The 23,206-nt window shown below is 33.2% G+C and overlaps 1 protein-coding gene across 4 annotated transcripts in view; it reads left to right on the top strand.

Annotated features, from left to right (window-relative positions):
* Window positions 1-1,025: 1,025 nt before the first annotated feature.
* Window positions 1,026-23,206, top strand: part of LOC149949467 (ecto-NOX disulfide-thiol exchanger 2-like) — a 37,107-nt gene continuing 14,926 nt past the window's right edge. For 2 of the 4 annotated variants that reach the window (XM_090167805.1, XM_090167807.1), the window contains exons 1-6: window positions 1,026-1,089; window positions 1,987-2,055; window positions 5,463-5,632; window positions 5,986-6,162; window positions 16,175-16,467; window positions 16,530-16,662. In XM_090167805.1, coding sequence (XP_090023931.1) covers window positions 5,494-5,632; window positions 5,986-6,162; window positions 16,175-16,467; window positions 16,530-16,662 — 742 coding nt within the window. In that variant the 5' untranslated portion in view covers window positions 1,026-1,089; window positions 1,987-2,055; window positions 5,463-5,493. Of the gene's footprint in view, window positions 1,090-1,986; window positions 2,056-2,268; window positions 2,342-5,462; window positions 5,633-5,985; window positions 6,163-8,164; window positions 8,250-8,316; window positions 8,752-8,820; window positions 9,253-9,857; window positions 10,224-10,288; window positions 10,675-10,727; window positions 11,042-11,108; window positions 13,458-16,174; window positions 16,468-16,529; window positions 16,663-23,206 lie in introns of those variants that run through there. The other 2 variants (XM_090167804.1, XM_090167806.1) reach the window with 2 other exon arrangements.

A 23,206-nucleotide genomic window follows, 5' to 3' on the forward strand; every position in this document is an offset into this window, starting at 1 on the left:
TTAACATATTGTTAGAAATAGTTTTATACTTTCCATAGGAAAAATACTTATGTCTACTCCTGTGTAGAAATTCCCTTTAATCCGTCGTTGAGCTGTTCAGGTGTGTGTGTTTTTTTGGTCATAAGAAATGATACCAAGTTTTGTAACTACTTAATAAATTGAGTTTTATATGAAAAAATAGATTATTAAATCACCTTGCCAATTTGTATTAGACCAAACACATATTCCTGCAGTTTGTTGTTTTCATTTGCTAGTAATTTGAATTTTCGCGTCTTGGTCTGCCATTTTGCCAAAAAATCTAAAAGGAACACTCAAAAAATTGCTCTGATCTCGATCGGTTTTGGGCGATCACGGAGCACCTGAGAGCAGGAAGTGGAATACGTTAAACTTGATTGGAGCTTATCCGAGAACGCAAATGTAACAGAAAATGTTGATCAGAGAGATCTAGAGCTCTCAGTAGCAGTCAAATCAAACGCTATTGATGATTGAAGTATAAATAAATTACAGATCAATGAAACATATTGCTCAGTACTGTGACCCTTTTCACAATTTTTGTAGATATTCATAAAATATAGTCAAATTAATTGAGAATTACCCTGGTTCTGCAGAATTTGTGGTTTTTTTAAAGCCAAAAATGGCACATAGATTTGATATTTTTTGATGTTTTAGAATTTAGGAATGTATTAGAATTTAGAATGTTAATTAATTAATCAAATCCAACATTTTCATAAACTATACCTCATTAATGATTAAAACAGCAAAGATGAAAGGAATAACTTTTTAAGGGGGGGGGGGGGAGAAATAGCATCGATTGCCATCGGTAACAATTTCTGGAAAGCTTAGTGCCCCATTCTGTTAGACTGTTGTCACACCCCTGGTTTATTCTTAAGGTAATTTTTCTTTAAAATTTATATAAGAAGTGTGAATTGATAAATAATTGAACCTGCTGTAAATGCATTTTTTTTAAAACAGCAAAATGTACTTCATCAAAAGTTTTGTTAATTGATTTTTTTTGTTACCTCTAGAATGGGTAGCGCATGCTTGTGGGATTCAGACACAGATAATCAAGCTTCTGATGCACTTTCAAATGTAATGTAACAAATTTATAGTCATTTCTAATCTCTATACATGTATTTAAGTCAATGTGCTATATTTCAACATACTGTATAAAAATATTGTTAAATTACAAGCTCCACAATATTTCTGATAATGAACAATTGAAGGTTGATTCAAACATTGATGAATTAAATCGTTTTCTATTTATTTACTTTTTGCCTAAACTGTCGGAAATTGTAAAGTTTATTTCTGGATGCCATTTTATATTAATCAATGATTTTAATCAGGAAACTATGTAAACACTTGGAATGTCTAAGAATCCATTGCCATCACGCTTAAATTTTGTCTAATGTAAGTCTAGTGTTTTTTTTTAAATTCATTGACTTGCTGCCGCTACTAAGAAACTTCACTATGGATAGAAAATGAAGAGCATTCACTTGAAAAACAGACTTACAAACTCTATTAAAACCATAATAGCAATAATAAGCGTCATCTCTGTTTGCCAATGTAAAATTGGATGAACTATTAGGTTCACTGGGTAAACAACAACTTGTTTTATTAGTTCGTTACTTAACAAATCACACCTTGATAGTTTAGATGGCGCAACGCTATAATCATATATGTAATGCTTACAAAAAAGAGCAAAGGAGGTAAGTGAACTTCTTTTGTCGATTAGCATGTTGCAAGTGAAATCTGTGCTGTAAACCAGGCGTATTTCTATGAGAATTATCAGGGCCCCATATTCCTTAAGACATTCTAAGTGTATACATATATAGGTTCCTCGTTAAATCAATTAAAATTTGGAACATAATTTTATTTTTCATTTTTAAATTGATAGAAAGTGTCTTGGCCTCCCTTTAAATTTTTTTAAGTTTGGTGGTCTATGTAGCTTAACTATAACAATTTAATTAATGTACTATTTTTTTGTAGGATACAATGTTTTGTGTCGCTGCTGTGTATGGAACCTATTTTTATTAAAGTTGTCTAGAAAATTTTTGGGTTTGTAAATATTTCGTTTGATACTGGTCTCTTATACTTATAACCTGCAGGCTCACTCTTAGTAATATGTTTGTACTGTAATTAAAAGTCATTCACAACCAGGGCCTTATTAATGTCTGTTGAGGCCCTAATAAGCTTGCGAGTAATTTGAGGACCCACAAACTTAAAGAAAAATATTTATTTTTTGTTTCTGTAGCCCGATTTATTTTGTGGCAGATAGTTGACTGATATTGCAAGATTAATTTTATAAACGAGACTAATAGAATAAAGGAAAACTGCAATAAAGGTGTGTTCTTCGGCCAATTTTTAGTTTGCTTCCAGCTGGAGTCCCTGAGCTGTAGCTTATACTTAGTGTGTTTGGTAATCCGGCACTCTTCACAACAATTATTCCTCATATTAGGACCCCATAAATATGTATGTACATAATACAGGGTTTTTTTTTAATTGCTCTGACTGGGCATTGTTTTCAGAAACTGCAAGAGATAGAGTTGCGGAATTTTCAGGGTATTATTTCTAGTGTGGGATTGCTTTAAATCCTAAATTTCAGAAAAATCTGAAATAATTTCGGGTTTTTGTAAAAAATGTTTTTTCACCGGTAGGTGCTTGAAAAAACGTTTCAATGAGAAAGTTGTAGAGTGCTGTCAAAAATGTTCAAAGAAATTGGTTTCATATGAGCTGATGAAAAAAAAACAAGCTGTCCATAGGGGCCAATAGCCTTCGCATTTTTGTACGTAAATGAAAGAAATGTCTGAAAGATTTAATTGAACATTGTATTCGAATAAACATAAGAATTTTACAAGTGAGGTTCTATGATACCTCCGTTTGCTGCAATACATGTTTGGGCTCGATGAAGCATTTTTTGAAACGAGCGTCTGATCATATCAGGAGTGACAAGATCGAAGGCTGCAATGATTTGGTGATGCAAATCTTCGATGTTCTCAACGGGCGTCACGTAAACTTGTGGTTTGATGAACCCCCACAAGAAAAAGTTCATTAGAGTTAGGTCCGGAGACTTCGCAGGCCATCGAACGTGACCGTTCCTGCCAACCCTACGCTGAGGGAACTCGTTGTTAAGATGCTCCACTACACATCTAGGTATGTGTGGTGCGCCGTCATGTTGGTACCACATCTGTCTGTAAGCTTCCAGCGGAATATCTTCTAAAGTGTCTGCTATTTCGTTTTGCAATAGCGCCAAGTAGTGTTGTCCATTAAGACGAGCTGGGAGGAAAAATGGGCCAGTAACTTGATCCCCGAGCAAACCCACCTAAACATTCAGTCGGAGTTGTTGTTGATGATGGTGAGGAAAACCCCAGTGAGGATTTTCGTCACATTACATGTGGGTGTTTCAATGGTTCAAAAGCTCATCTCTCCTAAACGGTCACCAGCATTTGATTGATACGTGGGTCTGGTCTAAGGCGTTGTTGGTATAAGTCAGAGAAGGATCTTTTTAGGCTGGCCGTCTCTAGTGTTAGCTCCAATTAACTTCACAATTGCCACAGCACAAAATAACCACAACTAACGCTCGAGTAGGCAGTCTCCCTGCTATATATAATATATTTAGACGCATGGGGCGCCACTAGCATTTTACGCGGCTCGTTTCACCTCTAGCCAATAATGGGTCTTACAATATCTCCTTTGTGCAGAGCTTGGTGGAGGGTCGCTTGATACAGATGGAAGTTGTGATTGTGAAGAATGGTCCACACGTAGTTCGTCGATAATCCAATATCGTTGCTTGCACCTCTGACGCTTGCTTGAGGATATGCAACGAAAGCTGGGATAGATGTTTCCGTAAGTCTGAAAATCACGAACAGCTCCAAGAACGGTGTTGCGGCTTGGTCTTCTATCTGGATAGCGAACGGTGAACAATTCACTAACCCTATATGCGCGTTAGGATTGGCTTCACCATAAAATAACTCAATGAATGTTAGAGAATGGTTGAAAACCAAAAGATTTTTTCGTTAAATACTAATTGAAAACTTGAGCTTTGTGCGTAGTTGGCCTACTGATACATTTTTAGGCCTACTGTAGGCCGAAATTGGCGTTTTGGTAAATTACATGTACTTTTTTAAGGAATTTAATCTTTTAACGTGCGTACAAAAATGCAAAGGCTATTGGCCCCTATGGACAGCTTGTTTTTTTTCATCAGCTCATATCTTCGTGAAAAAGTGTTCTTTTTCAATGAAACCAATTTCTTTGAACATTTTCGACAGCACTCTACAACCTTTTCATTGAAACGTTTTTTCTTTTACTAAAACAAAAAATTATATTCCCAATTTTTTTCTCAAATTTAGGTTTTAAAGCGATCCCACAATAGAAATAATACCCTGAAAATATCGCCACTCTATCTCTTGCAGTTTCTGAAAAAATGACCAGTGAGCCCTTACCAAAAAATAAGTTGGATTTCAGTTTGTATTTAGTTTGTTAACACATTATTAGTTGATATTGAGTTGGTATTAAGTAGGCTCAAGTTGTCAGCATATTTCAAGTTACTATTAAAGGGGTAATAAGTTGTTATTCAGTTGGTAGGAAAATACTGCTTTTGCTAAGTTTATAATTAGTTGGTTCTTAGTAGTCAGGAAATTACATAATATTTTTAAGTTGGTTTTGAGATGTTTCCCTAGTAGGATTTAAGTTGCTTTTAAGTAGTTAAATGTAAATGTTGATTCTGGTTTAGTTGGAAATAAGTTGATTAATAAAGAGGATTTAAGTTATTTTTAAGTAGGCATTTGTCCCAAATACAAACTGAAAACCAAGTTGATATACAAGTTGTCCTAAGTGGTTTTTAGCCAACTTATTTTTTGGTAAGGGAGAGCAATTCAAAACACTCTGTATATATGAGGATTATAGCTTTTTCAAAAAGTAAATGATCTAAAACATACTTTTATGAAAAAATTGTGATTTAAGCTTATTCTTTTATGCATTCTGCGTAATTTACTTGTCCAAATAGCATTAAATTTAACAAAAGTTTTTTTGCCCGTATAATATAGCCATCTATCATAGAGGCAGTGCAAAATGTTTTATTTTAGCACTCAATTAACGAGAACTTGTAACACTTTACAAAATACTATTTGAACTTTAATTCAGGTATTTATCATAGAAGTTTTAATTTTCAAAATATTAGTTGCTAAGCCTAGGTCAGACGTTTCCAAAAAGTAATTAAAAACGGCCTCACGTGACATGTTACCGAAGGACATAATTAATCTCTTAAAATTTTTTTCTACTAGTTCAGCTTTTCTCTTCTTATTTAATTGCATGACTTTATAAATATACCCATGAATATAGAACATACTTACAAATATACCCAAGCCTAAGTTTCTTGATTTTAGTGAAGCTCCAAATGGCTTGAGAAAAGCCTAAAAAACAATGTATGTTTATATCTAATGTATTTAAAATTTCTTTTGTCACAGGTAAATAAAAGTTCTGAGGCACGTGCAAGCAATGCTTAGTTCACAAAATTCTACTGTCAACAATAACCTTGTGAAAACGTATGACATTATCGATCCTACCAAAAATGATTCACCTCTTGATTTTAATAAGCATCAAAAGAAAATTGCAAATGTTGATTTAGAAGGAACTAGTAAGTATATAGTTCAATTACTTTTTATCCCATTACGATAGAGAGAGGTCCCAAAATAGCCTTTTTGAAAAGTCAATTAATCATTTGAGCAACTAAATTAATTACAATATATATGCAATGAATTTAGTTGCTCGAATGATTTTAAGATAGTGAAGTTGAAATATAGAAGCCATGCATGACTTCTATACTTAAACCTAACTATCTTAAAATAAACATTTGTACAGACCGTTTAAGTTAGAAGGGTTTTGTAGTCTAGTAGATTTCCTACTTAAACAACAGCTACCAAGAATTTGTCACTAAAAGTATAATATTAAATAAACCACTTTCTAATACAGTATTTTCTTTATTATTAGCTCCAGGAGTTTCAAGTTCAGCAGATTCATGGGCGTTTGAAAAAAATTCATCGGACAAAGGAAGTGTAAATAAGGAAAAAGATGGCTCTTCCTCAAGTGCTATCCAAAGAAGGGTCTCGTTTGAACGACATAGAGATTTTCGTAACAATCAAGAATGTCAGAGCTTAAGTTACAAAGGTATATTCAAATTTTTAATTTTTCTAAAATGTTCTTGTTAAAATAATATTAACTTGGGGATTAATCTGAAAAAGGGAATAATTCTTTCATCAAATTAAAAAAAACTGATAATAACAGTCACAACCCAAACCCGACCCAACTCGAAACATGACAAATGTTAAGGGAAAAATCGGAACAAAGATTTGTTTTGCATGGTTTTATCTAGCTGTCAGGTGATTTTAGAGAGTTGCTTCTACACTGGGTTTTTGTAGCTCCACCTTTTATGCAAAAATATTCTATCATTTCTTACCCAGGCTTATGATGTTTGGACTTCATCTTTTTTATACAATAAATGGTTAGGCAAATCATTTTTTTAAGTCTGGTAGGGCTCAATCCGAACCCAACCTGATGACATTTAGGGTTGGAAATCATGACTTGACCCGAAACCCAACAGCAAGCTTAGTAGATATTTTGAATAATGCAAAAGGCAGATTTGTGCAGCATGTAAAAATAATCTTATCTTACAATGCCGTACATTAGAAAAGCTGATGTCGATACTAAACTATTGAACGATCAAATCACTTTAAATTTGTGGATGGTTCATGAGTGAATACTTTAGAATCTTTGAATTACACTTTATGCTTAGTTACCACTATTTAGTGTATTATTCAATGATGTCAAACGAAATGTAATTTAAATGTTAAGGGAGAAGTTGTTCAGTTTGAAAATATTTTTACATTTCTATAATGTAAAGGTGGTATTGTTAAAAAATGCAGTCTTACTTATAAGCACCTTGGCCAAAACAATTAAATATTTGTAAAATTGTGGAACATGTTAGTTTTATGTGTTCCAAATGCTAGCTCAATAGTAAAGGTCTATAAGTTTGGTGACCTCTGAGAAAATCGGAAATTTATACAATTCTCATGTTGAAACCTAGCTCATCTGTTAAGTTTACAATATTGGATGTGTTATTTTTTTCATTTTGCTACTATTGTTCTACTATCTAAAATACTTTTTCTAAGATATTAATAACTGAATTGAATTTAGATGTTATCAATATTTTATATAAATTTATATTTATCTTTGAGAAATATATTATTGATGAAGCCTGTTATAGAATCTTGTTTTGTAAATAGGTATAAGTAAAAAAGTGTTCTACTTATGAAATAAGCCTTAGGTAGAGGTCGGCGTTCGAATAACTTTTATCCATGAATAAAATAAGTTCGGCGATATTTAAATAATATTTATTTAAATAACCAATATTTGAATAATAATTGTAAAATGTTTAAATAATCGAAAGTGGATAAGCCTATTATTTAAACAAAACAAACAATTATTTAAATAAATACCATTTTAATTCAAATAAATGCTTGGTTGCGTAAAAAACATAATTAAATAAGTTAAAATTATATTCTTTTTACCAACTTTAGTTAAATAAATCGGAAATTTTGGGGATAATGAATAAACAATTCCGAGCACTAGCCTTAGGCTTATTCTATGTTCATTGAAAAATTTACAGAAATGTGAAATTAGGTAAGATAATAATTAAGGTTCTGTTATAGATTTATCATATGTTACACATTACATGTCAATGTCTTCTCCCCCTCCTGTTTAACATTTAATAACATGTATTTAAATCCTCCTTACTACATTTCATAAGATATTGATGATCTGGAAATATTACCTGCATAAATAGCCTAAATTTTTGAATGCTTAATTTGTTTTGCCAAGGAGAATACAAATTACCCTTCTATTCTCAATCGTTTTCTCCGTGGATGGCGCTCCAGTCATGGTCACAGCCTGATTTCCACATTCTTTTAATGGGCCTGATGGGGTGTGCTTTGTTAATCAGACTCATTAACTCAAATACATTGTGGTACTATTCAAATTAAAATAATGTTAAAAGCTTTTAGGAAGTATGGTCTTTTATAGGCCCCACAAATAGGGGCTTCACAATTTAAATTACTAGGTAGAACTTATATGTACTGCCGTTATATATTACAAAAATTTAATTTATTTTTAGCTATTAGTAATAACTAGAACGTAAAACCTGCCAATTTGAAAGGAAATGGATATTGATTTGGAAGAAGCTAATCTAGCTCAGTCAGGTATTCTATACTCATGTAATGGCTGTTCATTAATAAGTTTTATGAACTATTATTAATCTATTTAAAGTTAATACTGAACTATCTACCAGTCAACGTGGAAGTGCAGTTTGGAATTATTTTGAAAAAGTAGAAGACTTAAATAAAGCAAAATGCAGGGTATGCTATGCATTGCTTTCTAGAGGATCAGGAAAAGCAAGTTCAACATCGGGTCTTCGAAATCATTTGCATTTTAAACATTATGCTATTTATAATGAAATGGTTACGTCAGAACCAAAAAAATGTTTTGAACAACCATTTATGGAAAACATACAAAATGCTGAGACATCAGTTTCAGAATGTTCTCAGCAGAGTGAAATATGGGACATGTCTGATCGTAACACAAAAATAAATTACTCAGTTGCAGAAGTGGTTGTACTTGGTGATGAACCAGATTCTTTTGAGACGTATGAATCGCCGATGACAGATCACAATAGACATGATGTTAGAGCACAAAAGCATTCAAGTAAATTTTAGAAAATGGAATTTCACCTTTTTTGTGGATTGTTCATTTATATTCCCTTTTTTTCATAAGAAACAATTTGTAAAGAACCACAAAAAAGTACACGTTTAAGTGCTGTTTGGGCATACTTTGACCTTATGGAAGACTTAAGTAAAGCAAAGTGTAGATTGTGTGGCACTGTTCTTTCTAGAGGAAAAATAAAATGTGCAACCTCTAGTCTTAGAAACCATTTGCATTACAAACATTCTGAAGAATACCAAGCAATGCTTGGAACAGAAGACAAAGTAAAAAAATGTTCTAAACCAAAACTTTTGAAGTCTTTTCACTTCAATGAGCCTATGGAAATAAATGACCAAAGCTCTGAAGACAATAGTGACAATGCTGCAGTGGTTGTAATTGCCAATCAACCATTAGAAGTTGCTGAGAAAATTTGCAAGGAGCAATATTCAGTAGCATCAATTTCAAATGCACATAACACCGAAGAGACTGTCACACCTGAATCAAGTAAAAAAATTTAATCTAGTGTTATCAAGTATATTAAGTTGGGTCTTTATTTATTATGGAGTCTTCCTTACAATTATTTTTCAATTTTTTTTATAGCCAGTTACTTTTCAATTTATAAGATTTACAACTGAAACATAACCATTTTCAGTTATTTATTTTTTTTATTAACAATGAATGTTCTGGGCTTATTAGTACTGTAATAAGAGGCATGGATAAGGTTGGGATGAACAGATCAGAACTGTCTCTCTTTAAATTATTTTATTCTAATTGTTCCCAAAAAAATATACAAGTCTTTATTCCTAAATTTCCAACAACTGACTTTTTTAAAATCTGCGCACGCATTTTTTTACATAAAATTCACCATACCTCAACCAATCATGCACTACTTTTTAAAACCATGACCACCGTGTTTTCTCAATGATAAAATTAGATAAACCAAACTATACAATTTTATTTTACAGTACCATGTAGTAATTATGGCTATATCCTTAGTAAACTGCCAATATCAGTAGAATTAATATACAACATAACAGGGCAACTTAGTTTTATTTTGTTACATTGCATGATCACAAAAATATTCAAAGACTTTTTAAATTTTGTTTCAGATATTTTGCTGCACAAGCCCTTTTCTTTACTTGGAAGTGCAGTTTGGAAATATTTTGACCAAACCGAGGATAAAAGTAAAGCAATTTGTCGATTGTGTGGTAGCATTCTGTCACAAGGACCACGACAAAAAGGAACAACCTCTAGTCTTCGCAATCACCTGAAATTCAAACATGCAGGAGAATACAAAGACATGCTAAAATATGAGGGAAAAAATATTCATGACTCTCTCAAGAAGAAAATCTTCCCTCCACGACGTTTTTTAAAAGTATTCCACAACAATACAAAACTAGTTCGTTCTAGGAATCAATTACTGAAAGCCAAGAATGCTCTGAAGAAACAAAATTCTATGGAATTAGCTGTGAAAGGTTATTAAATTCTACTAAACAGACATTAATATTACTGGTAATATAATTGAATTACCATTTCATAGGAGAGTCTAAACAATATACAAGCTCAGTTTGGAATTTTTTCATAAAATTCATGAATGATCCAAGCAAAGCACAATGCAAACTATGTGGTGTTTTACTTTCAACAGGATCAATTGTAAATCTTCAAAATCATTTGATGTCCAAACATATTTTAGAATATAAAACAATGCTAGATTCAGAGAAAAAAAGTGTTATTAATCAACCACTACTGAAAACCAAGAAATATGAATCTGTTGAACCCAATGAAATATGGGACATCAGTGATAACAGATCGGTTCGGCTACACAAAGCTATTGCAGAGATGATTGTGCTTGATAATCAGAACTTTAATATTCTTAAGAATCTTGGATTTAAAAGAGTGCTAGAAGTAGCTCAGCCACATTACAAGGTACTCCTAGTTAGTGTTGCCTAAAAAATTTTGCTTTAAAATTTATTTTACAGATTCCAGATCAAACTTACTTTATGGAAAAAATTGTGCCAGACATTTACGTTCATTTAAAACAGCAAATGAAAACGAAGATATCAGAAGCTATTTCAGTTTCCTTAAGTTGTGCTACTCAGACATTCACTGAAAGCAATTGTGGTCTTATATTGTTTATTGGGCATTGGATATCACCAGATTTCGATTTGTGTCGTGGAGTTCTGACTATTAAGCCTGTTCCAGGAATCAACAATACATGTTTTGATTTTTCCAGTGTTTCAAAGGAAATAATTCAGGAATGGAATCTCAACAAAAAAGTTCATTTATTTGTCATGTAGGTATTTACATTTTGGTATATTATGTATTTTAAATAAAAAAATAACAAATACCCTGTATTATAGTAATGATCCTTCAGTTATTGCGAATGAAAAAAATGAAGACTTCACAACCATCACCTGTTTTTTACAGTCATTACAGTCGGTGATCAAATACTCTATTGATGTTCATACCACAGTTAACGGTGTTATAGAAAAAGTCAGATACTTAATTGATTATTTTATTAAGTCGCCTGTTCCTTATCGGCAACTTAATGAATTTCAAAATGATCTTCATCTCCCACAAGTAAAATTAGCTCTAGATGAGGACAATGAATGGTTTTCTACTTTTTATATGCTTCAAAATATACATAAAAACAAAAAAGCTATAGTGTTGTATTGCTCTGAGAAAAATGATACTATTATAAATTCTGATGACTGGAGTGTTATTGAATCAATATTGTCTGTGCTACAACCTTTTGAAGAGTTGGCAAAGCAAATCAGTAATTCTAAATCACTTGTCTCTGAAATCATTCCTGCGGCGACAACACTACAAAGATTTTTGACAAAAGAAAAAACTGCCCATCACGCAGTTATGGAATTTAAAGAAACTATTTGTGACCGTTTGACTGAACAATTTCATAATATTGATATGGATGAGAATCTTTGTTTTGCTACATGCGTTGATCCTCGCTTTAAATTAGCCTTTTTCAAGAAAGATTTGCATGATCATCTTAAAAATCTATTGTTCCAGAAAATTACGGCTAGTCCACAGTTTACAGTATCAATTAAATCCAGTCACCATGAGAAAAGTAATTATCAGCTTGCTGAACCAATGCAAAAAATTGGAATTTCTTTCTGGGAATGTTTTGAAGAAGTTGCTCAGGAAAATTACATTCACGAAAACTCTCCAAATTCCCAAGAACATTTTATCCAACTGTTAAATTCTGAAATGAACATGTTTTTCTCAATCCCATTGCTTGAGCGTGGTAAAAATCCATTACTTTGGTGGAAAGATAATCAGTTTGTTTTTCCAAATTTAGTTAAATGTGTTTTTAAATATCTCTGTGCTCCAAGCAGTGTTTACGAAAAAAGGAATCTTTTGGAGGTTTGTGGAATGTATGAAAAAAACTGTACTAACATGAAACCCGAGATTTCAGAGTATTTACTGTTTATGCACCAAAATCTTCAGAATTTTATTTGAGGGGAAAGTCTTCTTTAAATTGTTAGTTGCACAGAACTGAAAAGTTATTTAATTTTTGGCTCATTAGAAAGAGCAGATTTCAATATATGAACCGAAGATTTAATAAAAATTGGCCGAGAATAAAATTTTGAATTGTCTCAAACTCAAAAATTATGCATATAGAGGGGGATAATGTTCAGGTCATATTTTTAAACATTCTTTTACCTTTAAGATTTTCGAGCAACCAGCTCTTTGTCAGATCTTAGTTGATTGACCCTTAGAAAATCAATTTTCACGTGTATATAACACACTCCTCCTTTTTTGCATATAATAGCTTATTTTGAATTCCACCTTATTAGTTATACCTAAAGTAGCATAATTACTCAGTGTGACAGTTCTTGTATTTTAAAAAGTTACAGATTTTCTGAATGGTATTATCGCGATAAAATCATTCAGTAAATCTCGTGAGACCATCATCTAGAAGGCTAGACTAGGATGCACTGCACCCATGTTCTGGTTTGTTTTTTCATAGTTTGGTTTTAAAATATAGATAGATGGTAGTGTGTCCGTAAAGTAGCAATTACTAAATCATTAAGCCTGCTAGCCTTGTTCAGTGCTTCCTTCGTTCTCAAAGTTCTCACCAAGCAACTGAAGCTCATTTCTTCCTCAATACATACCCTTCCTCTTCATGAGTAACATATTCGTTTAAAAAAAAATTTCGTTCACACACTCTTGGTAATTGTCACTTTTAGTTATACTATAATGAAGTAAACCCCTTAACCTATAGAAGTGGTCTATAGTTGGATTAACAGAAACTACATCTTTCGAGTTTAAAATCTACTGTATTCAACTAAATGTTATCAAAGCTATTTTAAGATGTGCTACTGGAAATATACAACTTTTTTGGTCTATTGATATTGCTTAAAACTAATTTGGAATGTATCGAATAAATATTGTAAAATATTCTTATTTTTACTTAAAATAAAAATATTGTCATTGGAATGAAAAAGATTGTCCAGCTTTATGAACCAAATGATTTTTTTCGGTAGTCTGTATAGAATAACTAATTACCATAATATGCCACTTAACTATGATAAGTGTTCATAAGGAAGCTTCTGGTAGCATCAGAGGCCATTTTTTCATTAACTATTTGATTTTTCTTTAGATATTAACTTATTGCTATCACTGCCAAATAATGTTTAAATTAATGTATACCACTTTTATTTGCATGGCACTGTTGAGAGGCAATAGTCATGTAGGTGTTAATTTTATTGCAATCTAAAGTAAATGGTTAATTTAAACTAATTCTGGATAACACTGGAAATAAATTAGATTTTCCACTTTTTGTTGGGGTTTTGTTTAAATTATCGCTTACAACTAAGAATAAAAAACTTACAATCTACTATTAAAAAATTTATTGTTTTACTTAAAGTCGCAGTTTTTTTTATCAGTGTCATGTTGACCAAATAATTTATTACAATACTAAATCCACATGTACCTTAACATGCAAGTCTGTGGGAACTTTCAACAGCGTATAAGTCAGAGTGCGTTAAGTATGTATTCCTAATTTTCATGAGATTTTAGTTTAAAACTAGAGAAATTAAATATTCAAGTGCAAAAATAGGATTTTTAAATGATGCAAGTGCTGTTCATTAAAATAAAATAAATTGAAATTATATTATATTCTATTAACTTTGGTTATAATATGTGTTCAACAATTTCTATTTGTAATGCCACCTGTACCACCAAAATGAGGCGAGATAATTTCTAGACACTGATCCCTTACCAGAAAACAAATACCAACTTAAAACCAACTAAATACCAACATAAAAACTACTTAAAACCCACTTACAAATAATATGTAATTTTCTGACCACTAAAAACCAACTAATTACCAACTTAAAGAAAAAAGTACTTTCCCTTCAACTTAATAACAACTTATTACCCCTTTAACTAGTTTATTGAAATATTCTGACCACTTGAGCCTACTTAAAACCAACTTAACGTCAACTAAAATGTGTATACCAACTAAAATCCAACTTATTTTTTGGTAAGGGATAGAGCTGTAATTAAAAGTTACCTTCAATCTTGGAAATCAGAAGAGCAAACGGAGGTAGTTCGTGAAGCATCCACAAGATTATAGCTGTTGTTATACGGGTAAATTGCAAAATTAATCCATAGTTTTGTAATATGAACATTTACATCATATTACCCAGGTTACTAATTAGTTTACTTCAGTATCGGGTTTCTAGAGGCAATCTAGTTTATCTCCCCACGGACAAATTTCGAACGACCTCGTTCGACCAAGTTTTGACATTAAATAAAATCAAATGAAAAACACAGAATACCACTAAAATGGTACAATGTTATTCACCCTTACCAAAAAATAAGTGGTCTAAGAACTATTTAAGTTGGTTTTAAGTTTGTATTTGAGACAAATACGAACTAAATACCAACTAAAAACCTACTTAAAAACTTACTTAAAATGTTACTTAATAAAGACCACTTAAAGCCAACTTAAAACTTACTTAAAATGTTACTTAATAAAGACCACTTAAAACCAACTTAAAAAATATGTAATTTTCTGACCACTAAAAACCAACTAAATACCAACTTAAAGAAAAAGGCATTTTCCCACCAATCAATTTTAATTAAAACCAACTTAATATCAACTTAAATGTGAATACCAACTAAAAACCAACTTATTTTTTGGTAAGGGCAAAATTATAAAATAAAAACACTATATGAACAAAAATATTAGAAAAGGGAACCAGTTAATAAAAGGGTCTATTTACAAAATCCGGATATGAAAAAAAGTATATACAATGGCCATATAAAACAAAAGTAGCTACAGTGGGTTCATTTCTTAAAACAAGGGAAGACATTAAATACATTAAATTGTGATTTTAAAAAACCTTTTATGAGTTGCATTGACGAATCACTCTTTTAGTTAAGGGATCTCTAGGCCTAAGCCGTCTTTGAATTGGAGGTTGGTCACCATCCATTGATTCAGGGGAACTAGCTCTAGAGGGAGAACTTTCACGCTCCTCTGAATTATTAGGAGCATCATTATTAGCTGGGTATTGTTGTAGGACACTCAGTTTCTCAAGCAATGTACAATTTAAGTTGCTCTAAGCTATAGGTGCCCTTAAACAGACGTTTAGTTTATGTCGGCCAATTTATAAGTGTGGGAACTTAATTTCTGCCCTATTAGGAAGGGTCCGTCCCATTTATCAGCCAATTTAGCCATAAATCTATCCCCAGGGGAAGACTGAAAATCGGTCTTCCGTAAAACAGCCTGTCCTAATTGAAACTCAAAGTTTCTTCGACGAGTATTATAATATTGCGCTTGCCTATTTTGGGCTTTTAAAATATTATCCTTCGCTTGATTAATAGCGGACGTTACATGGTCGGATATGCTATTGGCGTGGGAAATAATATTAGCATCTGAAAAATTTTGTTCTGGGTTCGATACATTGGATAAATCGTAAGGGGCGCGCAGTTCACGGCCGAAATTCAAGTAAGCGTGGGAGAACCGAGTAGTTTCACTGGGTACGGTCCTGATCCGAAATTTTACTAATTTTTGCTCTGTAAAGTGACTAAGCAACGATGATGACTCAGATGAGAGTGGAGACACCAACTTGCCAAGCTCAACTAAAACGAGACACAACTTAACAAGATCGCCTCTTATAATAAAATAATATTATAATAGGGCTATTCTCATTGTACGAAAAAAGAGGGAGAGAAAGTACAGTTTAAAAAGAAAATGATTATAGGGGAAGAAATAACCTCCTTTTTCCTGAAAATTAACCCTGAAGCATAACACCCACGACTTTATTTTTTATCTTCGGTACTAGGGTTGGGGAAAATTTTCGGGGGTTTTCAGTGTTGGGGTCCTCGTACAAACACTAATTTAAAATGAATGAAATTCCTAAAATGTTATAACATGTCCATTTATATGTTTTTCCAGAAACGACAGATATCAATATATTGAGAAATGGCTCAGGACCTCGAATACTAAGCAATCCTACTTTCATCAATCCTAACTCTATAGCACAAGCTGCAACCAATCCTGGTACAATTGGAACTTCCATAATTCAAGCTGTTGGTGTTGAACCAGTTCAGTGGCCCTTGGGATCACCAACCTCTCTAAACCCAACACCATTTGGACAGTCAAGTGCTACCTTAGGTCCACCTTTTGCTGCAATGGGTGTTGGAGATCCAAGTTTGCTTGGTGTAATGGGAATGCCAGGGTTTGGACAGGTATCCACGTTTTTAATTATTATAAACTTAAATATGATTCACATAATTTTTTTTCTTTATAGTTTGGTTTCATGAGAACCGTTGATAATGCTGTGTCTGCAGTATTAGGTTCAACTGGATCTTCAAGTATAGTTGGATCTCCAACCAAAGATGTCATTCAATTCAGTAATTGTGTTCTTTACCCTCCAAAAGCAAGTAAGTAGGCGTAGTTTTAATTTTACTATCATACTTATTAAGATTGTTCATAAAACCTGCCCTTGCCATAAGTCCATTTTCATAATGAAAACTTGTACAATCCACAAGCAATTTATCTCTAAGCTGTTTATGTCCCCTGTGACCCTAGCTCTTACCATCAGACAAGTTCGGAGTTATAACCTAGAGAAGAAGGCATATGTAATCAGTTATCCCCAAAATACCCCGAATATATGTGAAGAATCGCTATGGCCAGCAGGCGTAACATGTGCTAAGTTAGGGAATAAAAATCTAAAGAGAATATGGGGACTAATTGACCATGCAACAGCCCTGGAACTATCATTTGCACCTCACTCTAAAATCATTGTATCGCGATGCCACAAATCCCAAACTGAAGCTGATCTTTTGAACCATCTCCAGGACCTAGGGATAGAAGGTCTAAATGCCAGTATCTTGATGGAAGCTGGTCAGGCCAAATACAAAACATTTCAATTCGAATGTAACAGGAAGTATGACCAGCTGGTTCTGGATCTACTAAACTGGCCCCGACCTATTGGAATAACTAGATATATCTCACGATTACACAGTAAAAACGACCGAACGGAAGGGGGAAACCTTCGAACAGCACAGTCAGAGGCGGCAAATTGACTGACTGATGAGAAACAATCTTGAGTACCACCTATAGTACTCCACAAAGGCCTAGAAATTGCTTACCTCAATGTTGGGAGGCTGCCGGGCCATATCACGGATGTTATGCACCTATTGAATAAATACACCTTTGATATTCTGGGACTGTCGGAAACTTGGCTATCAAACTGTGACCATGACCTAACCTTTGGAATAACAAATTGTACATTTATCAGGAAAGATCGTACAGGGAAAGTCGGAGGAGGCTTATGTATCTATTACAAGAGCGAAATGCAAATATCACTGCTAACCGTTGGAACTCAAGTTGATAATTCAAATTTAGAAAGTATGTGGTTTAATTACCATGAAACAAATTGTAAACGGCTCACTATTGGAATATGCTACTGCCCCCCAAATGGAAGTTATGTAAATTCCTACCTAGATCTCAAAACTCAACTTCATCTGTTAACTGAAGATCCTTTGAACAACGAAATAATATTTCTGGGTGATTTTAACTCAAATTTGCATAATCCATCAGACTCAGATGTGCGTAGCCTACAAAATGCTACCTACGGGTTCCAACAGCTTAAAAAACAGTCAACTAGAGTTACTTCAGAAACCAGTACACTTATAGATCATATCTACACAAATATCCCGTCAGCAATTAAGCAGGTATCCCTTATCTTACTAGGAATTTCAGATCATGATTTAATTATGTGTGTTCGAAAAAGAAGTTGCCCAAAAATAGCAAAAAGGATCACGAAGGTCAGAAATTATCGTAAATCAACAGCTGACTCGTTTGTAAGAGAGATACAATTGGTATTGAACCAAAACATTTCAGATTTTCAAGATCCCGACTCTGGAGTCAGGATATTAAACTCCACAATACTAAATGCCGTCGATAGGCACGCACCATATGTTACGAAAAGAATAAGTGTATCGGATCCTCCATGGCTAAGCCACGAAGTTAAACACTTAATGCATTTACGATATGTTTACCGGAGAAAGAGCAGAATACCAGGCCAAAAATATTATGAAACCCTATTTAAACAATACCGCAATAAGGTGACAGAAAAAATTCGTGCAGAAAAGCAAAATTATTTTCATAAAAACATTCATGTTAAAAGGAACGGAACCAGTAATGTATGGAAGACTTTGAAACCTTTTTTAAAGTCCAAGAACATAATTACTCATGCTATTGAATCAAATGGTAACATTTTAACAACTCCTAAGCAAATTGCCTCAGCTTTCTGCGAGTTCTTTGCAATGGACGATTTAAGTACAGTGGCAGAAAATCTACTTCTCCCTGTACATACAGGAGAACCTACAGAAACGTTTAGTTTCCAATTGGTTAATGAGGAATCGGTATTCCGCTACGTTAAAGGCATTGCAGCTAAAAAAGCTACTGGGCTCGATAACATTCCCCCAAAATAATTAAATCTCTTGCAGGAATAATAACACCCTTTCTGACCAAGATTATAAACCTGTCTTTCTCTACCGCAAAGTTCCCTACTGAATGGAAGAAAGCCAAAGTGGTGCCAATTTACAAAAAAGGTGATCTAGCAAATATGGGAAATTACCGACAGGTCTCTGTTCTACCCTGCTTATCAAAACCAATAGAAAACTTCTCACATGAGCAAGTGTGTGACTTCTATGAGCGAAATAATCATTTATACAGACTACAGTCTGGCTTTCGCTCGGGACATTCAACAACGACAAGTGTCTTTACTGGAAACCATAGTAAAGAGACTAAACAATGGACACTATGTAGGAGTATTGTTTGCAGATCTAAGCAAAGTTTTCGATACTGTAGACCATGGAGCTCTCCCGACTATCCTAAAACATAAGAATCTCTCGAATAACTCGTTGAACTGGTTCAAGTCGTACCTTACTGATAGGACACAAGCTGTGGTTATTGGTGGCGAAATATCCGAATACTCAAATGTTACTACAGGAGTCCCCCAAGGAAGTATACTTGGTCAAACTCTTTTCAACACCTACACTAGTGATGTCAATCGGCATCTGGATACTAGTCTGTCAAAAGAATCTGCAGACGACGACGCGCTAATTAATTCAGCGGAAAACTTTAATGATCTTAAAGAGCAAATGCGAACTGAAGCAAGCATTCTCAAACATACTTTAAGTAATTGTAATCTTATACTTAATGAGGGGAAAACTGAATTCATTATATTCTGTCCTAATGGAAAATCCCTCCCACCTAATGAATTCAACGAAATCGATGGTACAGACATCAAAAGAGTGCACTCTTGGTGTGATTATTGACGAAACGCTCTCATGGAAGCCTTACATTGAATACATTATCAAAAAAACAAATCGAAGATTGGGATTTCTAAGACCCATTACACACATCTCCCTTACCAAAAAATAAGCTGGTTTAAATAGCTCTTTATATGTACTAGGTTAGTACCTAGTTTTAACCTTGGATATGTCTCAAGTACCATAATAATACTATGTAAATACTACCTTTCATAACCAGCTTCATACCATATTGACAAAATAGTTTGGTTTAAAACTAGGTCAATACCTATTTGATAACCTTTACATTACAAGGTCGCTACCCAGTTAAACTAGGTCAATACTAGTCTTAAACCAGGTTGATACCAAATTTATACTAGGCTTATACTCATCATTAATTAGTTTGATACCCAGTTTATTCCAGGCCTATACCCAGTTCATTCCAGGCCTATACCCTACCTAAACCAGGTTGATACGCAGTTTATTCCAGGCCTATACCCTACCAAAACCAGGTTGATACCCAGTTCATTCCAGGCCTATTCCCTACCTAAACCAGGTTGATACCCAGTTCATTCCAGGCCTATACTATACCTAAACCAGGTTGATAACCATGTAATATACCAGGTTGATACCAATTTCATACTAGGCCTGTTACAATGTTTGTCATCAAATGGACCTATCCATACAACATCAACTTAGAGCAATGCTTGAAAGACCAAACTTTTATAATATGCTGCAGAATCGATTTCGGGAGGATGACAATGGAAATATTTCTGCTATTTACAATGGTTCTTTATATCAAAAGTATTACGTAAATAATGGAATACTCTCAAACCCAAACAATATCTCCTTTACTTGGAATACAGACGGGGTTCAATTGTTCAACTCTTCAAAGAAAACTATGTGGCCAATATACCTTGCTATCAATGAACTCCCCTATAAGGAGAGAATTAGGCAAGAAAATGTTATTGTTGCAGGTGTATGGATTGGGGTTACAAAACCAGTTATTAACAGTTTTTTTAAACCAATGCACCATTCTTTCAAGAAGCTTTCTGATGGTTTTGAAGTCAGATCACCAGATCAAAATGAACCATTCATAATGCAAGGTTTTGTGCTATGTGGAACTTGTGACTTGCCAGCAAAAGCTATGGCATTAAATATGGTTCAATATAATGGAGCATTTGGTTGCTCTACATGTACACAAGAAGGTGAAACATATTTCATCACAGAAACCTCCCATGTGCACATTTATCCATATCAACATGCTACAAATCTAAGGACTCATGACGATACTGTAGCTTTGGGTATAGAAACAAACGTTTTGGGAAGGTCTCTATTAGGGGTTAAAGGTCCCACAATTTTAAACAAAATGGTTCCCGATATTATTAAATCAACATCAGTAGATGCCATGCACGCTGTATTTTTAGGTGTTACCAAGAAAGTTCTTTTACTATTGCTAGACAGTCAGTATTCTGCACAACCATACTCTTTACATAATATAAGGCCATTAATTGACGAAAGATTGCTTTGCATTCATCCACCTTCATTTGTTCAACGTCTTCCTCGGTCCACCCAAGATATTCCATACTGGAAAGCTTCCGAATTTATGTTATTTTTGTTATACTATTCTGTGCCTGTCTTGCACGATGTATGGCCACCAGTTTATTTTAATCATCATTTACTTCTAGTGTTTTCAATGTATATTTTATGGAAGTCCGGAGCCTCAATCGATGAATTGCAAATAGCCAAATCACTACTGATAGAATATGTTTCAGACTTTGAACAGCTATATGGTAGACGACATATGTCAGCCAACATTCATGGGCTGCTTCATTTGTCCGAAACATATTCTACCTTAGGTCCACTTTTAGAAACTTCATGTTTCCAATTTGAGAATTTAAATGGAAAATTAAGCAAAATGTTTCATGGAACGCAGTCTATCCACAAGCAGATTGCATGTTCTGTATCTGCTTTTGTCAGCATACCAATTTGGTATGAAACATTAACTATTGGCTCAGATTCCCAGTATTTTTGCAAAAAGATGTTAGCAAAAGGAAAAAGACACAAATTATCTGATCAAATTAAAGAATGTGTTTCAGTTGTAGGTGTAGCTAAAATTGTTAATGATATACCATTTTATGTTCGCCAAGCACTACTTGCTCATTTGGATCAAATAAATATTTTTCAGGTTTTCAAACGACTAAAAATTAACAATGTGGTGCTTGAAAGCGAACAATATGTAAGATCCAAAAAACGCAACACAATGTACGTAAAGTGTAGTAGTCCAAATGAAATTGTGTTTGGTAAAATTAAATATTTTGTAAAACACATTCCCAAGTGTACATGTCGTGCAAATTGCATATGTGTTATTGCATATTATGCAATAATCCAACTACTAAAAATGTCAACACCTTTCCAAAATGGTCCAAATAGGGAAAGATATTTTGTAAATCACATAAGAAAGATTGATAGCGAATTGACAATACAAGCAATCAATATTGCTGGTAATTGGAATTTTTTACCATGTTTTTTTATAATTCCTGAAAAAGAGGGAACAATGTTTTTGGTTGAGCCTGCCAATTTAATTGAAGCAAATTAATTGTATTTAGTTATCCATCAATAAAATATGAACTTCCTTTAAATCAAATGCATATAATTATAATTATTAAAATTTTAATAAATTAAAATTTTATTTTTCATATTCCCAAATTGTATTTATGTTAAGAAACTAATTTTCTATAAAAATGCAATTAATACGTACACTTTGAATAAAATTCATTAAATTAAGCTAGAGCAATATTAATTAATATGGCTCTAGATTAATTTAATTTATTTTAATCCATCAATCAAGTGTATATGTATAAATTAATTATGTCATGCTTTTTTTATTAGAAAATTAGTTATTTTTTAACATTATACGATTTGGGAATATTTATTATTAAATAACATTTTAAATTTAGTTAATTATATACGCATTTTTTAAAATAAAATTTTAATTTGCAATATGCTTATACCTTCTTGCAATCAGCAGGCATAAAATATTTTTAAATTACCAGGTGCAAATACTACGTAAAAACTAGTTTCATACAGTAATTTTCTGACCTAAAATCATTAACCAATTGAAAAACGTTATTACCATGTCGAAATCTATCAACTTGATGGGATGGTTTTTAAACCAGGTTAAAACCATTAATGTTCCACCTAATAAATTTAAAGATTTATCTGGCTAGGTAAGGATGATTTTAGTTCTAGGTATAAACCAGGTTGATTTTGTGGAAAAATCAAAATTCAGCTTCATACCATTTCAATACCAATTAACAAATAGTTCAAAAAGTATGAAGTTAGGTTGTGCCAGGTGAATACTATATAATAACCTTCTTATTTAAGGAAAACCAGGTTAAAACCTTAATAAAACCAACTTATTTTTCGGTAAGGGAGCTCTTACAACCAATGTTCTAAATTTACTGTATAAAACGATGATACAGACAATTTTTACGTACGGTGATATTTTTTATAATTCGGCAAATGAGTCTGAACTAAGAAAGCTACAAGTAGCTCACAATAATGGTGCCCGCTTTGTGGCAAAGGAAAAGAAATGTTCTTCAGCTTCAGCTGCCCGAGAAAAACTGGGGTGTCTGACACTTAAACAAATCTATCAGTGTAA

Source organism: Leiobunum rupestre, chromosome 3, assembly GCF_980474605.1.
Source record: "Leiobunum rupestre chromosome 3, qqLeiRupe1.1.hap1, whole genome shotgun sequence".
NCBI lineage: Eukaryota > Metazoa > Arthropoda > Arachnida > Opiliones > Sclerosomatidae > Leiobunum > Leiobunum rupestre.